This window comes from Balearica regulorum, chromosome 11 (assembly GCF_011004875.1).
Source record: "Balearica regulorum gibbericeps isolate bBalReg1 chromosome 11, bBalReg1.pri, whole genome shotgun sequence".
In the NCBI taxonomy this organism is placed as follows: domain Eukaryota; kingdom Metazoa; phylum Chordata; class Aves; order Gruiformes; family Gruidae; genus Balearica; species Balearica regulorum.
In genome coordinates, this window is record NC_046194.1 from 8439513 (window position 1) to 8463340 (window position 23828).

The following is a 23828-nucleotide window of genomic DNA, read 5'->3' on the forward strand; positions in this document are numbered from 1 at the left end:
CTGCTTCTCATTGCAAAGCAGAGAAGACTCATATTCAGTGGCAGATTGTGGAACAAAGAGTTTACTAATGAAAATAAAGAATACAAGCAGAGGATGATAGTTCAAGTGTCCGACATACTGAACTCTATTTTATATTCAATTTCTTTCTCATTGAAAGCAATTTCAAGTGAGAAACAAGTGAGTATGAAGTGGAACTTGTTTGCATGTTTTTAATGCTAATATTTCTCCCAGAAAGCCAAGGAACTGAAGGTGATCTGTCTAATTTCAAGTAGGCTGGCTGTAGCTACTGTACATTGAAATATTAATCTTTTTCCACTAATTGCTGTGTGGGAGTTATTCACAGAATGAAGGAACCTTTTGTATTTGCTATCGTACATACCAGCTCTAAGACATCGCTCCATTGTATTTTTTTACTTCTCTGTCATTGGTACAGGTTAGTATTTTACTGTATTAGCAATCATCAAAAAATCTTTACTTGAATGATACAGTGAAAGGCATTCAAAACTGAAACAAGGATTCAGTTGAGCACGCAGGTTATCAATACAAACACATTTGCTGAAAGAAAGCCCGTCTTTAGTAGGAGAGAAATCTTAAGTCTCTCTTGTGATGTTATGAAATGGAGTTTACCTCCTGCTATATTCACAGCAAAGTTTTACTAAACAGCAAACTTCTTAATTGCCACCTCCAAAGATGGTAGGATTTTATCTGCTGTTGTTCTGTTTCGGGGTTTTTTTGCAGGAGAGGTAGTCTGAAACCTCGATTGTACACACTGATACCCATTAGAGGTGGGAATTTAGTTTTTCTTGTTGCCACATTCCATTTGAAGCTACTGGGCAAGATGTTCAAACATTTAAACAGGCATCTACATCTCTTTAGAGAGCTTAATCCAAGTCACCAGTGCCAGCACGTCTGAAAATAAAAACATACAACTGCAAGGAACATCTTGGAAAGCTGAGTCCAATTTCTTAATGTATAAGTTGATCAAAGTCCATCTCAGAAAAAGGAAAGATACTGATTGAGGAACCTAGACATCCATGCCTGAGACAGTCAACAGGCTCAGAAATATGTCTTGAAACTCAATTTTAGGGGTATTAGGTTCTGAGGATAAGTATCAGATGAAAAAGGGAGCAGAGGGATGGCAGGAGGGTGTAAAGAGAAAAAAAAAGAGGACAAACTATGAGGAGGGCTAATGATGAGGAAGAGAATGTTTCCAGTCTCTGTTTAACATGAAGGATAATCCTGGAAACACAGGGGGACCAAATCCTTATGTGGTCAGTACTGCCACTCCACTGAAGCCTAGAGAATTGAATCATGGGATGTTTTAGCTCTATAGTGGTGTTCAGAGTACATTAGGAGTAATTATTTAGATCAATGTTTATTTCTACATGCCACAAAAGAGAACCATCGCTAGATAATCAGATGAAAACAAACTCAGTATCAATGAAAAAAACTTGCTTTCTGTGGATAGTGCAGCCCTGAATCCATGGGGAGTATTCTTCGTGAGCAAGGATGTTTGGTCTCACCATCTTCTGGAGGTACAGCACTGGGGTTGTAATGAACTTCAGCTATTGGAAAGAATTGGGGAAAAATATCCGTAATGATAATTTGGTTTAATATATTTAGAAAGAACCCTGTCTATGCAGAACTCACTGGTTTAACATCTTCGGGAAAATAACAGAAATCAGCATGTTTCCAAAAAAAACCCAGGTATGTTTGGTGGTCAGGTCAGAATTCCTATAAAGACTTTTCTTTTGCAGAATATGGATCTGCAACAATTTCTCCATCTTGGAAGGCAAAGCCTCCTGCTGGGATTCTTCTAGATTAAACAGGCTCAGAGCAGATCCTGTTCAGCTTTCTGTAATCCCAAGATCTTTGCTCTTTTGGGAATGCCTGAGATAGACTGTAGTGCTCCCTAACTGGGAGTACGTCCCGTGCGAATGACAGACAGCTGGCCCAGGGTAGAATATCTCTTGGGTGCCTAAGGTGGAAGCTGAGCAGAGAGTTCCCTTCCTTTTGGAGGAGAGCCATAACAGGATCTTAAGGACTTTCTTACTTTCCTTAGTACAGCAAAAGCCATCTGTAATGTAGCCATTAGCCCCAAACTGAAGCCTGGCACAGACAAAGCAGTGAAAGGTTTCCTAATTATTTCCATTGATTGGGATTTGACAGTCACCATATGAAACCTATTGCATTCTATTCTATGCAGTGCACACTGTTTTTCTTACCGATCCTAAAATTTATATCCAGAGAAGTCCTGGGAAGAAAATCTGAACCATTGAAAGTTGAACTTGTTCCATTAGAATTTAGGCTCCACAAAGCCTGGGATGGTGATTTGTGGTTTAAATGCCTTGGTGTAGATCCAGCAGTTGCATCTGACCCACTCCAGCCTGAAATCAGAGAGTGGAAGGCACAGGAATAAAATTCTGTACGGGTGTCACATCTCAAACTGCTAGACACCAGGGAGGAGAAATGTCTGTGCTTGCTTCTTGTACCATCCTTGTACCTGCCCTGAAGCCACAGGTCTCCCTGCAGCACAATGCACAATTCCTGCTGTTAATTTTTATGCTAGCTCTGCCACGCTTGTGCAGGTGGGGCTGGCTATTAGCAATTCAGTCTTCTATTTCCCCTTTAGGGACCCAATCTAGTAATACTGGTTTGAATAAGGTCATAGTGAAGAAGACAGGAGGTACACAAAGGAGCAGGATGACAGCCTTACCCTTATTGCATCATACAGCATCGAGCTGGCTCGTGCTCAGGGGACAATACTCTATGTGCAACTTAGAGCGTTCTTGCTGAATTCCCTCTCTGCAAATGGAAAGCTACATATTTCTTAGCAGCACACAATGCACAGGACCGCTGTGTTCAGCACGTATGTGTTAATACAGGATTTTTAGTCTGGTTCTCTGAAAAGACTAAACCAACTGATTTAGATTCTCCTTTGTTATACCCATTCCTAATGTCAACTACTTTTGATAGACACACAGAGGTACTGAAGTTACTAAATTCTTCCACATTTCTGTGAAAAATCAGCATCACTGGGGTATCCCAGAATAAGCCACAGCTTTGGTATGACCTGTTAAAGAACAATGTTATTTCTTGCTGAGCTGGTAGATAGCAGAGGCTTCAAATAATTTATGTTGGAAGGGACCTTTGAGGGTTTTCACTCCAACCTCCTGCCCAGAGTTGGATCAGGTTGGTCAGGCATCTGTCCAGCTGAATTTTGACACTCCAAGGAGAGAGACCCGCTCCACCACCTCTATGGGCCACTGTCACCTACTCAACTACCCTTATTGTGAAAAAATGTGTTTCCTTATAAATAGTGGGAGTTTTCCTAGCTGCAACTTGTGTCCATTGCATCCTGTCTTTCTGCTGGGCACCTCTGAGAAGAGTCTGTCTCTTCTCTATAACCAGCCCTCAGATAGCCAAAAACAGCAATTACACCTCCCTTCCCCTTCCCAGGCTGAGCAAACACACCTCCTGCACATAAAAAATAGCTACTGGTATGTCCAATATCCTCCATAAAATTCTGAATCTCGGCTTTATGAAGACTGGAAGGCCACCAAAAACATAGTTCACATAAGGGAACACGGAATGGCATGTGAGAACAGAATTAGAGACCAAGCTGAAATCTTTTTCAGAAATCTACGTTTTTACTGCATGCTGTCACCCCGTCATCATATTATATCATACAAGCAGTTAATGGAAGAGGATAAAGACCTATTAAAGAACAATCATCCAATGCAATGCAGAAAGGCTACTGAGGGGAGCCTTATTTCTTAATGTAGAACAAATGTGATGGCAGTAGCAGGCAAAGACTCATGAGTCAAACTAACCAAAACCCCTCGATGCTTACCAGAATAATTACTCAGACGAAATCTCCCCCAGCAAAAGTGTACTCGGCACTGCTTCACTACTTCTTCCTTCATTAGGCAGTGAAACACAAAGATAAAAAACCCTAAAGAAGTAAGAAGAGAAACTCGCAGGGTTTCAGGTTTTCTCCAATGTGCTGTCCCATTTCTAAACTTTTTGTGTGCCACTCAGTTACCCGTATGTTATGTCTGGGCAGAGAGGTGGTCCCTGGGCCAGCACCATGTTGGCCCAGAATTGCACTGAGTCCTTTGTGCATATGAAAGGGTAATGAGAAGAGCTTGCTGCAGATTTGGTATCAGAACAATCTGCAAGTCACTAGATTCTATTAATCATTTTTCTGCCCAGATGAAAAGGATTGTGCCAGCTCCTGAAAAGATGTATTTATTGGGCCCCATGTTTCAAAGGCATGAATTTGTGTCTTTAATAGATCTATCACAGCAATGCTATCTAAACAACACTATCATCCCACTGCAATGCAGCATTCCTATTAAAATAGCTAAATGCTGTAACACAAAAGCTATATGAGCACTCCTCTTCCCCCGTGCTTGAATTACATGATTTTACAAATTTATTTCTATTCTACAGCTCTAAACTGTTGTATTTATAGCAGTACTCCATTCAGAAATTACCTTGCAAGGTGTTACAAATGCTGAAGAGATACAAGAAAAATATCCTCACTGCTCCCCAGGCAAAAAAGACAAAGCCCCAAGTTAAGCCCAAAAGAAACATCAAGCTGAAAGCACTTCTGAGGTCTTGGAGAAAACCCTGTTTCCAAAATCCAGTTCTCTTTTGTGTCCTTGATTTCACGGAGTGGATTTGAAGGAGAACTGTGATGTACATGCCTGTATTCGTCAAAAATATTAAGAAGACATAGGCCACAACGGAGATGTAAAACACTGTGTTCTCCTGAATCCAGCAACTGCAAGAAAGGGAGGTATGTATTCAATAAGGAGTTTTGTGAGCAGTGAAACTAATGAAGCCTGGTTTCTAAAATAAGTGTCCCATATGGTTCTCCAATACCTTGTAAGGGGCATCCCCTAACACCCATTACTTTCCCCCAGTGAAGACATTCATAGAATCTCTCCACTTGCCTTTTTTATGGATGTTATAGGAATTCAATAACTTTAAGACTCTTATATTTCTGCCCAATTCAGATAAACCTGACAATCAGTTTGCAATTTAATCATGTGTACACACAAATACACACTGCCATAGGAAAACCAAGTTAAACACGACTTAATTAGAAGTCTAAATAAATGGTATAGCACAGAGATGAGCACGGGTTAGCTTTTCCTCATACATAAATGAGGGACTTTTACTGCCTTTTTGCTGAAGATGGGCCACAATTTCCCTTCTGAGGTGTCATGGGCGTGTGTTGCCTCTCTGACGGGATAGAATTCAAATATTCCAGGTAATCTTCACCAACAAGTGATCAGATTGTGCTAAACAGAAAGCTGGCGAAAAAAATGTAAGCATTCTCTGCTATGAAACCCTTTTAAAAAAAGGATAAAAGAATGCAGTGTTTTCCCACTGGAAAAGAGAGGAGGTTGAGATGATTTAAATAAAGGAATTTGAAATGATGAAGAGACAGTGATGTGAATTGACATTAAAAAACCAGAAGCAAATGTGCGAAATGCTAGAGCGATTGTTCTGCCTTTAGGTTTTACCAGAAATCTAGAACATGCAGGAGCATATACAAATGCCCCATCAGACTGAATTAATGCCATGTACAGAAAGACATTTTCCAGAAAGTAAAAATGGAGTTAACTAGCAGAAGCCCTCCCTGTCCATTGACGAGAGAGTTACTCCATGTAGTAGCCATACATCCAAAATGAGAACCACTAGAAGGAGAGGGTTAAGATAGGGAAGAAAAGACAAAAGCAAGAGAGCAGTGGTTGCCTTCTGGTTATTTCTTGTATCTTTAAAATACTTTGGTGACCATCAAAAAGCCTAAAGTATTATACTTACAAACTGCTGAACGGATTGCTCTCAGAATGTGATCCATTGCCATAGAAGTCTTTATTTATAATGAGCACAATAGTAATTACAATAGCTGGTATTCCTAATATGGAAGGCAAGAGAAAAAGAGAGATTTGAATTAAAAAGAAAAAATTGAGAATATGGAAAGATGCTGTATAATATCTGATGAGTAATTACAGCTGACATGTACATCTTAGGATCAAACTCTACCCCTAAAGCTCCTTCTGAAACGAGTGTAATTAAGTGTGGCATAGCAAGTTTAATCTCCTTATTGATGTAAATTACAAATGAGTAGGCATAAAAATATCTGTGTTTGCAAAATGTTTGTGAGTGTTCGAACATCTCCAGAAGGGATCCAATCTGGTAAAATAAAACCAACTGATTATTACAAAAAGCAGAGTGTCAAAAGATAAGCAGACCACAGCATTTTGTGTTAAGATCTGAGACAGACATTTTCCAGACAGTGTTTTATCGGTTTTCCCTTCCACTCATTTCCCATTTCCCATATCTCTTTCAGTTCTGGCTTTTCTGTGGAGAACAGCTGCCGCCAACACCACCATCGTGGATGGCTGCCCCTGAGAACAATTCTGTGCGACATCAGAGCTAAGGATAGAGAAGATGATACACTGCACACTATTCAAAAGCCTAATAAAAACTTTAAAACAGCATCTAATGGTGACCCAAAAAATACAGACCAAATTCGGCTCTGGGTCAGTGTCTCTGATAACACATTTTCTAAGACCTCAGCCAGCATTTTGGGTCATTTTTGTTATGTTTCTCCCAAATGAGTCTCTGATGCTCAGTGCTTGGAGGAAAGGTGAATCAGTGAAGTCCTCAGGAGAGCTACAAATGAAAGCCAAATCCACCCCCCGCAGGGGAATCATGCACCGAAGGGCAGGTAAGGACATGAGGCTGGAGAAGATCAAAATCACCTCTCAGCATCACCAGGGCAGGGGGAGAGGCTGTGGGCAGCTCATACTTCCTCCAGCACAGCCACGGACATGAGGTACTGTGATAAATCATTCCTGTAAAGAGCAGGAGGGGTAGGGAAAGCAGTTCTTAAACCCACTTTCACCTTTCCTTGCATCTGTGCAGGGAGCAACAGGCACATTCTGCTAATGTCTCCCTGGCAGAAGAAACTTAACCTGAACCTCCCTGGGGGGGGGAAGAAATCCATCCTTATGGCACAGGGTGTGCACCACATTTCTACTAGCTCAGTGTCCAAACTTACTTTTGCAGATCTGCCCCTATCTTGGAGAAGTTAACAAGCACAGAAATAGAGAAGAAATCCACTTACTTACCCCAGCCAGCAATACAGCATTTTAGGATGTACTTTGGGACATAAACATTGAAAACTTTGACAAGAACCAAGTAAAAGTGAACAGACTCCAGGCACATCCACGTGAAAGCTGCAAGAAGGAAATAGTGAAGGAGCACGGCCACGGTGATACAGAGATCTGGCCGGTTGAACGAGGACAGCCAGGAATTGGTGAGGAAGACCATGTTCAGCATCAGCAGTGCGGTACAGAGATTGAGCAGGATTTTTGAAGGGTTGTCTCTCCGCAGCTTTCTAAAAAGAAGGGGAAAGTCCACAAGGTTATCATTGCATGAGTTGTGCTGGGTGCATTCACTAATGCAAAGGAGCGCAAATGTGTACTCGTCATATTATAAATTGGCTTCTTGTGATCTAAGTTGGGTCTACATTAGTGTTCTATATCACATCACGAGTGTGTTTTTGAAGCAGATCTCCCAGGTTCTGTATACATGGAGACCTGCTAGGTTTTTCATACTTGGTGGAGGAGAGACAGACTTAACATCATCTTTTTATTACTGCATCAAATATTATTGTTATTGCAATATTACTGGATTATGAAAGTACCCACAGTTACCTAAGTCTAGGGCTACATCGTCTCTGCAGCTACTGGCACATATAGTATAAACCAAAACCTATTCGAAATGACAAAACACAAGAATGACCAAGAGCAAGAGAAGAGAAAATTTTCCCTATTTTACTGTTGATATTTTCCAATATATAGTCCATACACAGGGAATATTCCAGATTGCCAATATCATCCAATGTATAGTCTATATACAAGGAATATTCCAGATATTTTCCATATCTTACCTGTGTCCATGGGTAAATTTATGAAATGACAGAAATTTAGGAGACCAGTTCAGACTGATGCTTGTATTGAAGCATGAATGTTTGAATCCCTCTTATTTCACCACAGTCACAGGTCAAAATAAAACAATATTTATACTGTCAGCTCTCAGTCTTCCATCCTATGCATCACAGCATCAAACATTACCAAACATTCTGAGAGTTGCTGCAAATTCATTATTGCTAAAATATTAAAAGTTATGTAAGAAAAAAGATCAGACTTACTCAAGGGCTAGATATGTCACCAGTGTTATACCCAAAAAAAGGGAAGAAGCACCACATCCTGCATAGCTTATCAGAGTTAATATACGATCATGTGCGATATCTATCTCTGTCCGGGACAAGTCCTATGTTACAAGATAAAGAATCACAGTTGTTTGCCATAACAGATAAAATTGCTTTCCTTATTTTCACATTGATAAAGAAATAGATTTCTTTTCTGCTTGCTGCTATTCTTGGAGGGTTTCCATTAATATTTTTATGTGTTTCTTATTCTATAGTCCTACAGAATATCTACACTAGTAAAAATACGCATATTTAAAGTATCCAGTAATAAGTTGTGAAGCTAGAAAAGCTGTACTTCAGAAACCACAAATTCAACAAGGATTCCAGGATCTTGCCAAAGTTATTCCAGTGGGAGCTCGCTTTGTAGGAGAAACTCTACTTTGTTTCAACGGCAGCAGCCGTGTCGGGAACTGCACAAATCTGCTAAATGTCTTGGAGCGTGGGAGGATCCTCCACATCCAGAAAACATCCCTCGGCAAAAATCAGCTGGGAGCCTGGGCCCTGATTCTCCACAGCTGCTGCTGGGAGTAATATTGAGAGGATTTTGTTGTTCCCTGCCACAAGTTCTCTTCTATTTGGTGAAACTTCGAACCTTGGACTAGTAACCTACATCGCTGATGTGATGCTGATTACTAAAGTGGCGGTGCAGAAGAGGTGTGATCTTAAAATCAGACTGAATTCTCTTTGCTTGAATGGAAACTTTAGCAAGTTGTCTGAAATCTGTAACCGACATTCCTTCCTGTAGAAACCACACTTTTTCTACCAGGGAGGGCTTTCCTGCCTCTCTCTGAGCAGGGTAATGCTGACCTCTAGGGGAGGCTGGGCAAGCAAAAGGGATGATGGCCTTACCCCATCGAGTAGGTTGTATCCTACTGGGGTTGGACAATTTTAACCTACTCAGTTCGCTTTGAACTTGCCTATCGCTTTGCATTTGTTGCAGCCCATTCTCAGGCAGTCATCTCATTTTTTGACGTCCAGCTTTTAGAGGCAGTTTTCTCTGTATTAAAATACTGGCTGCCTTTTCTGCCCTATAAATAAGAGACGGTAGCTAATGACATCTCCCATATTTGTATTAAACTTCTCTTTCTGATGGAGTGTAGATAAAACTTTCAGAAAGATGTAACATCATTAGTTGCCACTGGCAGGTAATAAATTTAACACAGAATTTCCAACGCAGCAAATAACACATTAACGTTGATTAAGTTACATTGCAAAGAAGTACAAACTACATCTGTAAAATGAATTTGCCTTGAAGCAAGTGGCATTTAGAGGACTTTATACCATATAAAATATTGTAACTGTTCTGTTTGTTATTAACTGATTTTGGCAAAAATTGCAGATCTCTAACAGCTTGTATAGATATGAATCTCCCATCTCTCCCCAAAACCAGTGATGACTTTGTTTAGTGCCACGGGACTTTTCTGGAGGTGATTCATGGAGTACTTACCAGTAGGACTCCAAAATGGGTAAGATGGTTACAAAAACAGATTGTGTAATTCATATCTGTATATTCTATTTCACACCCCGATGTATTCCAACCACCCAGTCCATCTGTGTAATAGAGAAAAAGGGATTTTTAAGCAGAGTTAGTCATGCTCATTCATTTATAGCTCTGCAGCATGCACAATGTGTGAATATGAGCTCAAGTTAGTACAGATTGCAGGGTCATTTAGCAGCACACGAGTGAGATTTCACACAGGAACATATCTTATATAGTTGCCTGAGAACCTCAAAACTTGGATGAAAGCCTTTGGTGGAATGCAGAAATATTTAAAAAGTCATTTACATGCCTGCACACAGAGAAAGCAAGAAGGTAAGGAAAAGTGCACCGGACTAGATTACGCTGCAGGGTGTGGAAACACAGAAGGCAAGAAATATTTACAGGGCAGAGGATTTGTTTAGGCAGAGTGTACTGTTGAAAAAGCCAGATCTTCCCCGGTAAGACTAAATTTATGACCCTATTTATGTGGCACATATGACATATTCAGAAGTTAAGCTCGTGATTTAAATATATATATATATATTGTAACACCAATAATTGCAGAGAAAAATATCTCCCACGTGTTCTAATTTAACCCAATACACACTTCTCTGTCTGTGGACTATCTGAGCCATATTCAAGACCTGACCACAGGAAAGCCCCCACTGACTTCCCTGAAGTAACTGTGAGAAGACATCTGATACATTTCATTGCATTTCTGCTTTTTTCTTAGACTAAGTCTTCTTATTCATGTAGATGCCTCATTGTACAATGCCGGACACATATCTCCTAGTAGTAACACCAATTACTGAGGTATCAACATCAGTGGAAACCAGCAACACAGACTCAACAGGACAACCTCAGAATTTCAATGCAATGTCAAAGAGCCAAAGACTGTGTGAGGCTGGCGACAGCAAGCGTGGCAGCTCTGTATATAACACTTACCGTTCTTCTGAAAATCCCAGAAGACGCAGTGCACTGCTGCATTACCCTGAAAGCAGAGAAAAAAGAGGCTGCAACATTTATTCAGTACGTCTGTGCACCGCCTGCACTTGCAGACGGTGCATCTTGCCTGTAATCGGGGTTTATAACTAAGGCAGTTTGATTTGATTTCCTCCATACTGCTCAACAAGAAAGCCCACTGATCTCTGCGATTATTTGCATGGTGGTGCCGCAGAGGGTCTGTAGGTGACTGGAGACGGCAGCAGTTCAGGTGCAGTTGGACACTTGGTCATGGGGAGCACACTGGATATCGGCCATCTCACCCATGGCGCTGAAAACCAGCAGAGGGTCCCAGTTCTCACCTTCCCCTTTACCAAGGGAAATCTTGGGATTCAGTGATTTTCCCACTGTCCCCAGTCTTTCTGTATCTTGTCTTTTAAGGACAGCAAAAAAATCTGACAAGTTGTCCAGCTTAGACCAATTCCTATGTCTAATCTCATTGGCTTCATGTGGTATCTGAGATGTCATACCGAATTACTGGTGAAATTCAAAAGTTATGTCTAAGACATAGAATGGCAACCTGAGATTTTACACAATAAAACCCCCAACAATTCTCAACACAGGAAAACCTTTATTTTAGTATTTCAGTGTTTCCACTGTCTCTGAAACCAGGCGGGGAAGACACCTAAGAGACAATAAAGCTTGCCTGCATATTGCAAACAGCTAAACAGATTAAAATGGTTATTCAATGCAATGTTTTCTCTTGGGGACATTCTAGTTTATTACTCATAATACTGCAGCAAACTTTCCCAAGGCACAGATTAATTTTCTTTTATTATTAATAAATTTTAATAAAACACAAGAGTTTACAGGAAGCCACCCTAACAGATAAGCTCTTAAGACGTGTGATCTGTAGACTGTCAAATATAATTGGGCAGAGAGCCAGGGAAGTAGGTTAGGATGATATGTCATTAAATATTTAATTAGGATATTTTTAAAAGGTTGAGAAAAAAAAATCGGAGAGGTGCCAGATGGCCTGGTGGAGTAAAAATGATGGAAGAGAAAGGATATCTAGATTAAATTTCTGGGTATATATTATTTGCCAGAACAGAATGGAAAGAGCATATTGCCATAAAAGCAGCATTTTCAAGCTCTCATTAACTTGAACTTTAATCAAATTCATCTTACTGAATAATTTTGTTCTGCCCCAGGTTTGCAATATATTCATGTGGAGGCTGGACCGTAAACATTGGCAACACAAAAATGCTAAGGTGGAACTCGGTCAACAAGTTTGATCCATGCCCATTTAAAAATAATTTGAGATAGATTTTAGTTTTGAAACATCATTTTGAAACAAAGCAAAGCAAATTAATTTTGAAAATACCTATGCAATGTTTCGATTTTATTGAAATTTACTTCTGCTGGTGACTAAAACAATTTGCTGAATTTGGAGGAACTACAAATCATTTCAGTCAAATTCCTGCCAGTTTTTAGCAAATAAACTATTCCTTGAAAAAAAATTATCCAGATCAAACCAAAGAAACAATGAAAACACCCCTTGCTGCTAAGCATGGATCTAGAGTGGAGACGCAAGCTTTACTAACCTGCAGGAATTAGACACTGAGATCTGTGTGGTCTGTCAATGTTTTGGTTGGTGGAGAGGTCAGGCAGTAAAATATTTTAAGCTTATTTGTCCTGTTGCCAGTTTATTGTAAGGCTAAGTGAAAAAGGCTCTACTTCAACACATCCCCGATGAAATGAACACATCCTACCATATTTTGGTCTATGTGCTGAAGAGTAATAGTCACAGGCTCATTAAGGTTCTGAATTGATGCGTTTTCAATGCTGGCACTCACGACATAAGTATTCAACCTCTCCTTTGTTAAACCGTCATCCTGCAGTGGAAAAATACAGTCATGCAAAAAAAAAATTAAAAAAAAAAAAAAATCCAAGCTCTTCCCTACTTCCATTTTTTTAAATTGTATCTCTTGGAAATGGTGACCAGCTAAACACCATGCCTGATGTACTTTAGCTACTTGCTACTTCATTAGAAAATGTAGTTAGTTGCAAATTCAGGGACAGTTTCCACATCAGCTGAAGTAGAACAGAGTTTCAGATGCATCAGCTGGATTGAGAAAGCTGTATAATCGTTTCAGTATATCAAAACATCCAGTTGTACATCATTAAGCTCATTAGACGGTAGACACAATTGTGAATGCTTCTTCTGTGTGAAAAGCATTGCTCAGCACACTGTATGCTCCATCATACCAAAAGAAATGTCTCCCTTTTTAATTACACTCATTCACCTCGCCCGAGTTAAGAAAACACAGCAAATACTAGAATAGTCCTAAATGCTGCATATCAGTGGTGCTGTTAATTTAACGGAAACATAAATCTTGAGATTATTTTAATGATATTTGACATGTACTATGCATGTTCCTTAAACAAGAGCTTACTATCAAAGGAAGATTAGCGTATGTTCTTTTCCTGCAGAAGAGCAGTATTGGAATAATGTCATCTACAGAAAATGAACAAAAAGTCTAAGGTCTACAGACACCTCTCAGAGCATCATTGCTCCAGCAAAGGTTTTGCTGCCTGGGTACATTGTCCCTGCACATTTCTTAGTGCTCCATCAGTCTGATGCTAAATGTGCCCAGAACAGATGATGCTATTGGGATTTTTCTTTTGTACACACTAAGAACAGCTGAACTGATTACTGCCGTGTTAGCGTTTGTTAGGAGTCGTAGTTACCACAAAGAGCGAAGTAGCGCCAAAAAACTTAAACTGGATCTTCGAATGCTTGTTTGGGTCAGAGCGCTCAATCCCTAGGAATTTCTTCAGTGATTTTGGCAAAAACACTGAGGCCAAGGCCTTTTTGAAAGGATTTTCTTGAGCATTGATCTGCAGGAGAGAGATGACATGCTCAGAGCTGCCTTGCTCAGGTCAAATACACAATGGTACAAAATAGCAGTAGGATTGTCTGGATTAATCAGTGGTCCCTGAGGTGATACTTTGTTCTCACCTTGAGATCCACCCCTCTGTCACAGGAGGTAACGCCAAAGGCCAGTCCTTCATATACGCTGGGATCTGGACGCATCACCAACAAAGCCAAGGAAGTGGTTATGACTGACGTATTTCTTTCTGTGTAAGTCACCTTATAGCCAATCTCCTCAGTTGTCTTCAGGATACTTTACCAAGAGCAACAGCAAGAAAAAAATAAATATATCCTTGCAAATGTTCTCCTGGCTTCACAATATCCAGCCAGGAGACAATCAGCTAAAAACCTCTGCTCTGATTTATGATCACAAGGAGCATTCGCTAGAGCAGAATGGGTCAGGTGATGGCAAGCAATTGAGTTGGCATGTTTCAGTAAGCTGGAAGTCTGGCAAGTGGAAGATACGCTCCTGGAGGGTCAACATGAGGTGGTTCTGGGAAGACCCGAGTCAAAAATCACACCCAGTCAAATACTGCATTTCATCTGGAAGGCAGTAACTTGTAAAACCTGCTAATTTGATTGTTTGGAATCATCTATTTGTACCCGCAGGTAAAATATCAGAGCCAGAATAATCTAGTCTGCAAGGGACGTCTGGAGGTCTGTCATCCAAGTCCCCATCTCCCATGGGCAGGGCATATTTTAAAGGTAGGTCAGCTTGCTCAGGGTCTTGTCCAGTAAAGCTCTGAATATCTCTGAGGATGAGATTTCACAGGCTTTCTGGGCCCTGCTCTTAGTGGGTGTTTTTTTTTAAGTAGAGAGAAGAGGCTGGAATCCAAAGGAAGCAGCACATGAGGGTTGTTTAATGCTCATGGGTATTACAAGTCAGAGACTGTTCCACGTCTTGTTTGGCCTCCCTTAAGGCTGTTCAGCAGTATGCAAGAAGGGATAATACTCTGTTGAAAATGTGCAAGACAGCTGGCCCTGACGGACTAAAGGAAAACCTTCTTGTCCTGCTTTGGTCTGGTGTTATCTTCATGCATCGTCAGTCCCAGACACACAAGGACCCCCATGGGATCCCTTCAGCCACAGCTGCCCTGTAGCTGCAAAGTCTGGAGTTCAACGTCCCCAAAATATCTGGGATCCAAAACTTCTACCGAGGCCTGAAAGAAGGAACGTAATAGCTCCTTGCGAGGATATCAGGCTAGCACTTGTCAGGTATCATCACAGTGGTCATGCTCTTCTGAGGTCTGATTTATGGAAAAATTAAAATACCTAAGATTCTCCTGTCCACAGAAATTGTAAAGACATTGTTATTACAACATGTACATACCAACTCTATCTCCATTAAAGATCAGGAATCCAGGGCCTATTAGAATATCATCCTCATCCCCTGAACCTTACATTTCACAGGAGGAGAATTCAAAGTAATGGATATTTCACTTAAAAACCCCCTACAGCCTATTTGAGAAGGCAGAGGTGTTGAGTGCTGGCAGCTATCACAGCCCCCACTCCACACACTGCAGTGCGGTAGACTTTGAAGAGAAAGCATGCAGCCAAAAGGATCACGATGCTACTCAACGCTTTCTCTCCGGCAGATTTTCTAAGCTATTTTTGGCTACTCTTCCTTGCGGACTCCTGAGTTTGAAAAGGCAATGCATAGTTGTCCAGTACAAACAACTGGAAAGTTCATTTTTCTTGCTTTGAATGTTTTTGGTTTAATATTTCTTATTAAAATATTGTTTTGCATTAAGTGAAACAGAAAACTGCAGATAGGCACAGCCTTTAAAATGAGAGATGTTGAAAGACTTTTTAATATGATGAACAGAGCATCTCTTACACTGTTGGTTAGCGTTGGATTGGTCAGTGCAAAGTAGAATAATCTTCCCCATCTGGAGCCTCAGGCGGTGCAGTGAGAAGTGGGTAAGCTGTCTTGCCCAAATCAGAAACAGGTAAACTCTGTGTACTTGCATTTGCCTTTGCAAAGGCTGGCAGTAGGTTTCTGAATGGTGCTCTGCTCGGCAACAGAAGCCAGACATTTCAAAAACAGGTAGTTGAGTTACCTTTAAGTTCTCAAAGGAGAAAGATGTTTTTAAGGTGATCTAGCAACCTTAATTTTAGCATGTGTGAGAATCACACAATGGACGTAGGATCCTAAATGTGCATTTTGAAGTCTAACATTGAATAGCTATGTCTGAAAAATCTTTATCAGCAAAGGTGCAGTGCTCGGCTCTGGTGTGCTGGTGGAACAGACACGTGTCTCCAGGCTGACCTGCCAACAGACCTGCTGAGCTGTAAAGATCACTGCTGAGCTGAGCTGAGCTGAGCGGGCAGCTAGGCAGTCACCCTGATCTGCCCTCCAGGCTGAGATGCCCAGAGAGAACAGCTCTGTGATGGTGACTTCTGCAGAACTGGTTCTGGTAAAAGCACCTTTGACAACACAATAACCATTTTCTACTGCTAAGAACCACACACATGTTTAAGATCCAAGTACAGAAATTGCTAACTCTTGTGGTGATATTTTAATAGACTGAATGAATTACTCCATGGTGCCATTTTAGCTTAGGAAGCCACTTCTGGGCAAGTTATCTCACTTACCTATTGGTCATTTTTCTAGTGTTCTGATCTTCTATTTCTTGCAGCAAAATATAGTTTAGTATCGACAATATAGTCCCTGCAAGTGTCACACTCATATCTGCAAGCCTTACAATATCAGAAATTTTACTTGCAATGATTTCTAATTCTTCCATATGCAGTGTTGCATCTGGCAAGAGGTATAAAATATGCTGTACAACATCTTGTGCGTTCTCTGAAAAAAAAAGAAACTACAGACAATCTATGTGGCATAGCTACATGCCTAGCTATATAGCTACATGTCTCTACTCCTTGTTAAAGCAAGTAGTTAGTCTGCTTCTCCTCTCTTTCCATATGGTCATAATGCTTCTGATCTATTACAAAATTGTCACCTAAGAATAAGTCAATAAGCCCTCAACATGTCAATGAAACTGGCAAAAACTTCAAAGCAAAACCCGGATATCTCAGGTTGTATTTTAAAGGAAGAATAAGAATATTATCGCCTGCTTTTGGATTATAAAGATTACCTGTAAATAATACTTAGTTTTAACTTTGATCATGTTTACAAGCATTTGTGAGTTCAAAATTAGGTAAAAGATCCACCCCACTCCCCAAATGCTGCTTAACTGGTATAGCAGCCAAAGCAAATTCTGAATGGTATAGTTTGAAAAGTTGTATTTGCCATTCATCATCTCATCATCCTTCTATAATTTTTTTATAGAAGCAGAGTTTTACACCCTGGGAGTCAGACAGACTGTACGCAACTGCAGATATCTTTCAATGATCTATTATTTGATGCCACTGCCGAGTAGGTGGATAAGCTATGGTATTGTTTTTGTTCACCAGTCACACAATTTGATCTGTTTGGCATAGCTTAAAAGAAGGTATAATCAGGTGGTACTGGTCACCTTATAGCTTACATGAATTGCAGCACAAACTTTTCAATTCCATACACTGATTTGTGCTTCTTTGTATGAGATCTACAGAACATGAACTATGAAATATTTTGATGTGGTAGTAGAGTACAGATAGGCAAAGCCTGTCACGTGACTTATTGGTTATTTACTTAGTTCCAAATCTAAGTGTAGGATTTGAGACAAGTCTTCAAAGTGATAGCTAGAGAATTTTGAAGCACCTGCAAAATTCATCTACAATAAAAATGCTTTAAGATGACCAGGTGAGTAGGGTGTATATAAAACAACCTTTTCGCTTCAGTTCTTCAGATGTCCAATGTAAGCATTATCTGAGTATAACTATTTTTATTTTGAATCACTGTGTCACTGAAGTATCTGGTGCCTTACCTTCTGTTATCATGATATCATGGAGGTCTAAAATATTATTTGGAAGTTCTTCCAGTAATTTACATTCAGTCATATTTGGTTTCTTCCAAAAAGCTTGTTCAAGTTCAATATTAATTGCACTGAAAAAATAAAACAGTGTACATTGTTACAAGAAAAATTGATGTTCCTCATATTTCCCATTCAAGTAGCTGAGAATGTAATTAATTAGCCCAATTTTGAAAACTAACTTGCAAATCAGCTGTGACTTAGCACTCATTTCCCAGAGCCCAAATGCCAGAGCAATTTGAAATGCATCTAGAGGTATTGGAGGGCAGAGAGCCGTGAAAGGATGGCACAAAATGCTACGGTGCATCTGTGTCCCCTCCCAGCCCAAGCAGAAAGTCACCTTCTTACTGTGGTGGCTTGGACTGGCTGCAGGTGATGGAAATGATGTACTACTCCCTTTTCATGCAAGCTCTGCTGGACTGGCCCTGTATACTATGCAACTTTCTTGGCATGCACTGCTGTGTGCCAGCACAGACCACCATCTGGTTCCCCATCACACAAACCTTGGTGCTCCCACCTGTTTCACACGCGAGAACCAAAGTGAGATGATCTCATCACTCACCAACTCCTTTGAGCAGACTGCAGAGGGTTTTTCTTGCAGCTGACCTCCGTTTTGGTAGCTGGACTTGTTAGCGGCCAGGAATAATTTCCCTTATAGGTTGTGTGTGAAAAGCTTTCTGGACAATCCATTAGTGCTGAGGAAGAAATATATAAAAGCTCTTTAAAAAGATTTAATAGTCAAAAAGAAGACCCCTCTGACACCCAGGGACCCAGCTGTTCTCTGGACCTCCCTTCCTGATGGGACTGAGCTGTAATTTGCAGACTGGATAGGAGTATTTTACAAGTTTATCGGCTGCAAGAATAAATTTTGCTTAAATATTTCACCTGTTCTTCTATGACCTTCTTCTCTTTTGTCCTACAAGGTCAGTTCTCAGGTAAAGTGTTCATTTCCCAGCACCACAAACCGTATTTAATGACACTGCATCCTGCAGGCTTGTCTAATCTATCTGAAGGTGCTTTCTTACTGCCCCTCCTTATCCCATCAATGTCTTTCCTCCAGGCTTGTAGTTTAATTGTCTGCAGCTGATCTTTTGTAAGTCTTTAGTATAAAGTGTGGGTTTGAATTTCAGGTACAGTCTATAGCTCCTATCTCTGGCTTACTTCTGTATTTTAAAGAGCAATAGGGATTGTAACCAAACCAACAAAGAGATTATTTGCCATTTGAGGCTTGGTCCAATATGCACTGGCATTAAGCAAATGTCTGCAATGGGTTTGGTTTCCATGTTTGGCTCTGGTCTCTCCCAATAGCCAGGCTCTGGGCCACCGGCTATGAGCAGGGGCTCCTGGATTTGCAGCTGCATCAGCCTGACCTTCCCTTCATGGCAAAGGTGCTCAGACCTGCCTCGGAATCAGGATTCCAGTTTTACCTTACCTCTGTTTGTCTGGAACTTAAGTTTTCAGTCTTGCTGTCATAGCATGATGCTCTGCAGCTTGTGCATCAGATGAGGTCAGCCTAGCTACTTGTAGCGATGTTTTCTAGCCTTAACCATTCCACGAAGTTTCAATTAGATAAAACTCTTGTAGCCAGAATTACAATGCATGGGATTTCAATGAAGTTTTAACGATATATTACCTATTGGCTTGACAGCCACATCTTCAGGCTTCACAAATAAGGATAGTGGTCCCTCCTTGTAAGTGTCATTCAACAACTGTTTGATCTTGGAACTCAGCACTTCTTGCATTTCAAGTGATGTAGCCTTTATAATGCCCTTACAGACGTAGCTATAGATATAATACACAAACAAGGCTACCATATTAGTAACATTTTACAACTGTAAGTAGCTACAAAATTAAGGAATAACTCAGAAAACTATATTGAATGGGACAATTTATGTATGTATTTTGTTCACCATAAGTGCAATCCTATGACAAATGCCAGCAAACGCCACCTCTTCTATACACTAGTACCTTATTGCTGGAAATGCTTTCTAAAGTACAAATTATTGGGAATACAGGTACAAGAATCTATTTATAGTTTCATGGTAAATACCTCAAAAGATTTCCTAATCAGGTTATCCTGGCAAAGGAACAACTCTGTCAAAAGTAAGAATTTTTCAACCATGTTTTAACGTTTGGAGTGAGCTAGTCATAAAACAATGAGGTACCTGAGTACTTCTCTGTCCCAACAGAGGTGGCAGACTCCAAGGCTCCCTGGAAAACTGAGACTTAACTAAGTGCATTCTGTGGCTCCACCAGATTCCAGCTTTTTTCTCCTCAAAACAGCTATTCTTCTGGATAACTACATTTGCTGGCTTTACGAGGTTTGGAAAGACTGTATCTCAATCTTTGAGTGGCTTCACATGTGACAGAAGGAAACAAAAGCCAGCTCTCAGTTGTGCGTGGATCACCTCAATGGACCTCTAATTTAACTGAGGGCTAACGAGTGAGGTTTCCTTTGGACTGGGATGTTTCATGTGTTTCTAGCTCACTCCTGTTTCTACACAGTTGTTCCCCACTCAGCATTGCCTTTGTAAACCATTTGCAACCCCTTGAAGGTGATGGGAACCCAGCTTTCCTTTCTTTTCTGGCCTGAGGTCAGAAGGCAATTAGGATTTCCTACAGAAGAGGTGCATGATTCATCCTGGCAGACTTCTGGGGCACTGTCCACCCACTGTTCTGGCCCCAGTGAAGGATGCTGCTCACAGCCAGCTCTTAGAGTGAGTGCAAACTGCCCAGCTTGCCATGGAAGCACCTGGAGCCCACCAAGGTATGGGGTATGAGAGGGAAACCTTGGATGCTCAAATATGTTTCCCCAAGTCAAGAATTACTGTGGATCTGACTCCACATGTGCTTTTCTGGTTTAGACAACTAAAGATTCCACACTTACTCTGAAGCTAAAACAGCCGAGAAGGGGTATAATTCCTCCTCACCCTGAAAATGAAATCAATATGAACTACAGACACCCAGTTCATAACCATGGGTCTTACCTTTGTGACATCTGCTTTACCTTCATCTTCCGTTCACATAGAAGGACACAAAAAATTAGAAGATGATTAAAAATTAACTGGCACAACTTGGATTTTAAGGAAAGCAAACAGTAGAAACTCAATGTGCTCATTAAAATAGATCCTATTGCTTTAAATGTTACTAGGACCTGACTCTCTAGAGTAGCTTTTGTTTCACAGTATTTCTGGAGGTACATCAGGATAAAGCAGAACCTCATAGTGCATTGATGCTGCGTCATGCAGAGAGCAGAGTGGATCTATGTTTAATGCTGTTCAATGAGTGTGCTCACCAGAAGGCTATTGCAAAGTAGTCTGCTTGCAGATAGTGCTGGGCACATCCAGCATTCCTTTGTCTGCACAGAACATATCAATATCTATTGAAACATAGTGGCTCTCCAGCCCAACTATTTGCATGGGGTACACCTACCAGATTGAAGGTCAATATTTAATAATTTCAATAAATCACAATAGTATTAGCATTTAGACCATGCAACTACTATATCCTCTATGCAGAGATAAGAGAAAGTAAGTTTTTAAAGCAGAAAATATCAAATTACATACATGAGCCCTCTTATAGACACTGCTTTGTGGATAAATACCCCTGCAAACAAAAAAGAATAGAATAATTATTTCACAGTAAGCATATAAATAGACCACGCCCCATTCTGCTATCACCTATAAAAAATATTTTGCTACCACAATGAGCCAGACCTTGCAGCAGAAAAGTCATCTTGAATTCAGCAGAGGTGCGTGAACATAAATCGCCAAGAACAAGTGCTGTAACAGATATGCACCCTGACAAAAAACGCGTATTCCAGAATGGGACCCACCCTTCTCTTACGGTTTTCCAAGTCGGATTCACCCCATGTAAACAGTGCAGAGTGTTACTGCACTGTCATTTGTAAAGCAAGCAGTAACTGTGGAAGTCAGAGACGATAGTAGGAAGTCAAAATATGCATAAAATTATAAAACTCCAAGTCTGTACAAGGGATCCTTTTATGAATTGCTAAGTATCCCTCTCAGCTGCTCACGGTTCAGATAGGAATACAGCAGATTGGGCTAAAAGCTATGAAATAGAGGAGTCATGCAAAAAGCCATTGCTTCTGAGCAGGGTTTTGGATCTAGAATATCCTTTCATTAGACACTGCCACACAAGAGCCAGTGTGTACGTACTTACACAAAGTAGACAGCCCCCAGGGATCTGTGACCCTCACTCTGCGGACGGACATGACCCCTAAACTCTTTCACACTCACACGCAATCGCAGAAACAGGCCTTCAGCAATACTCACATGAATGGACCCTGCAGGTACCAGCACTCTGCCCTACTTTCCATCTCCCGCAAGTGCCTATTTCTGTACTTTTTGACTTGCCAGGATGGCATACCAGATACATCAGCCCACCTGACGCATTGCTCCCACACTGCAGAGGCAGCAAAGGTTTCATCTTCATCCAATTTATATGGCCAGAGATGAGGTCTCAGGGTAGCAGCAGCAGCTACTTGCCTTGCATTAGGCAGGATATATATTTTCAGGTGAATGAGCCCAGTAAACAAAATGTGGGTGTTCCACGTGACCGCAGTTGTACAGATCTGGAGGATTGGTTTATACCCTTGTCACAGGACTGGCCAGTTGTGAAATGGGTATTTGGAACCTGGCTGCAATTTTGCTCAAAGGACAGAGGGTCAAGGTGACACCACTTTACAGCCAGACGCTTACCTGACTTTAAAGTTTGTCATCACAAATTCTTCTCCAGTAAATATGATACTAAACTGGAAAGAAAACAATAACATTTTTATTAACTTGATTTATTGATACTTTATCTAGACCGGCTTGTAAATTTAGAATTGTCATCAAAATTCTAAATCCTGATGAAAATGGCTAAAAATTTTTGCAAAATGTCAACACTTTTCCCTTCCTTCTGAATTTAATTTTATCCTGTTAAAAATGCATTGGATAACATGATTCTGAAACGCCACAATATTGTCACATGGCTCCTCATCTCCGTGTTCTCCCATAAGTTTGCATTCTGCACCAGCTGTCCTTATCATCTGATACTTGCTAGAAATACATGAGAATGAGAAAAGAAAGCTACTCACCCAGTTTCCAAGAAGCTTCCTTGCATCATAGTAATCAGGAGCTCTCTCAGATTTGTAGAAAAGGGAAAAGTTCATGTCAACGTTAAAGAAGCTGACTGTAAGAAGAGAACATAAGTGAGATGCATCCCCTAGTTTGCACAGAATGTGCCTGCACCCCTTCCCATCTCCTCACCCCTCCGTTCAACCACGGTTGTGTTTCCCATTCCCACAGTCACCAAGACTCTTTGGGAAATCCCACTCTCCAAGTGTCCGAGTCTAGAAATTTACTGAAGAGCCTAAGGACCCAAGAACACGGCCAAGTTGTGACACCTTAACAAACAAATTGTGGTTCGTACTTGTGGGTGCACTACCTTGGATTTTACTGCCCGCTAAGAATGCATAGGACTGACTTACGCAGCAGGAGGATCTGCTGACGTTTGACACCTTGCTAAGCAGCAATAGCTTAAACATGTGACTGAGTATTAAATGGTCATGTGTGTGGTGTCAATCAGTGTCAGTGATGGTCGTGACAGCATTTAAAACAGCCTCATTTGGCACTTACGTGGAATGGTGCCATTGGTGCTACTGGTCGGGGATAACGGTGGCAGCATGGGAGCCCTTGTTGACGATGCTTCACTCGATCCTGCTGAAAGGAACATTAAAAGGCCTAAGAATCCACAGTGGCAAAAGCGTAAGGAAGAGCACAGTCCAGGTGAGAGAGAGGTATGAGTCCTTCAGCGAAGGTCATCGTAACAAAGAGCTGCTGTTGTTCCACAGACCTCTGCAGGGTGGAGGCAAAGGGGGAAAATACACCAGGGAGGGGGGGGAATTTCTCCAGAGGTAACTACAGTGTTACAAGGGAGAAAACAGGATTTGCAGAGTTTAGATCACGAGGAAGACCAGAGTCTATGCCACATTATCTTTTTTCGTTGCTTCTGTCAAAGAGCAGTTATCTCTCTGTTCCCTTCCCCTGTGCCAGCCTTCAGGAAAAGGCATTTGTCAAACGCCGAATGCTAATGGCTTAACGTGCAGCAACGAATGTGAGGTGGACATTGATATTCATGGTCTCTGATTTAATGATAACCTGGCATAAGGATTCCCATTATAAATGCCGGCCACCCTGCCTGTCGTTTTCAAAGTAAACCATTCAGAGAATTCGTTCGCAGCTAATTTTCCTT

General features: G+C 40.9%; 1 protein-coding gene across 1 annotated transcript in view; it reads right to left on the reverse strand.

Moving 5' to 3' along the window:
• Nucleotides 1–729: 729 nt before the first annotated feature.
• Nucleotides 730–23828, reverse strand: part of ADGRG4 (adhesion G protein-coupled receptor G4) — a 28690-nt gene continuing 5591 nt past the window's right edge. Inside the window, exons 2-22 of the mRNA XM_075763141.1 lie at nucleotides 23213–23296; nucleotides 22672–22766; nucleotides 22292–22344; nucleotides 21137–21176; nucleotides 20558–20586; nucleotides 19204–19352; nucleotides 18133–18265; nucleotides 17526–17644; nucleotides 16249–16459; nucleotides 13741–13906; nucleotides 13470–13619; nucleotides 12491–12613; nucleotides 10722–10767; nucleotides 9744–9847; nucleotides 8237–8358; nucleotides 7152–7420; nucleotides 5839–5932; nucleotides 4500–4789; nucleotides 3854–3955; nucleotides 2226–2387; nucleotides 730–1565 (exon numbers count right to left, since the gene is read on the reverse strand). Coding sequence (XP_075619256.1) covers nucleotides 1438–1565; nucleotides 2226–2387; nucleotides 3854–3955; nucleotides 4500–4789; nucleotides 5839–5932; nucleotides 7152–7420; nucleotides 8237–8358; nucleotides 9744–9847; nucleotides 10722–10767; nucleotides 12491–12613; nucleotides 13470–13619; nucleotides 13741–13906; nucleotides 16249–16459; nucleotides 17526–17644; nucleotides 18133–18265; nucleotides 19204–19352; nucleotides 20558–20586; nucleotides 21137–21176; nucleotides 22292–22344; nucleotides 22672–22766; nucleotides 23213–23296 — 2669 coding nt within the window. The 3' untranslated portion in view covers nucleotides 730–1437. The remainder of the gene's footprint in view (nucleotides 1566–2225; nucleotides 2388–3853; nucleotides 3956–4499; nucleotides 4790–5838; nucleotides 5933–7151; nucleotides 7421–8236; nucleotides 8359–9743; nucleotides 9848–10721; nucleotides 10768–12490; nucleotides 12614–13469; nucleotides 13620–13740; nucleotides 13907–16248; nucleotides 16460–17525; nucleotides 17645–18132; nucleotides 18266–19203; nucleotides 19353–20557; nucleotides 20587–21136; nucleotides 21177–22291; nucleotides 22345–22671; nucleotides 22767–23212; nucleotides 23297–23828) is intronic.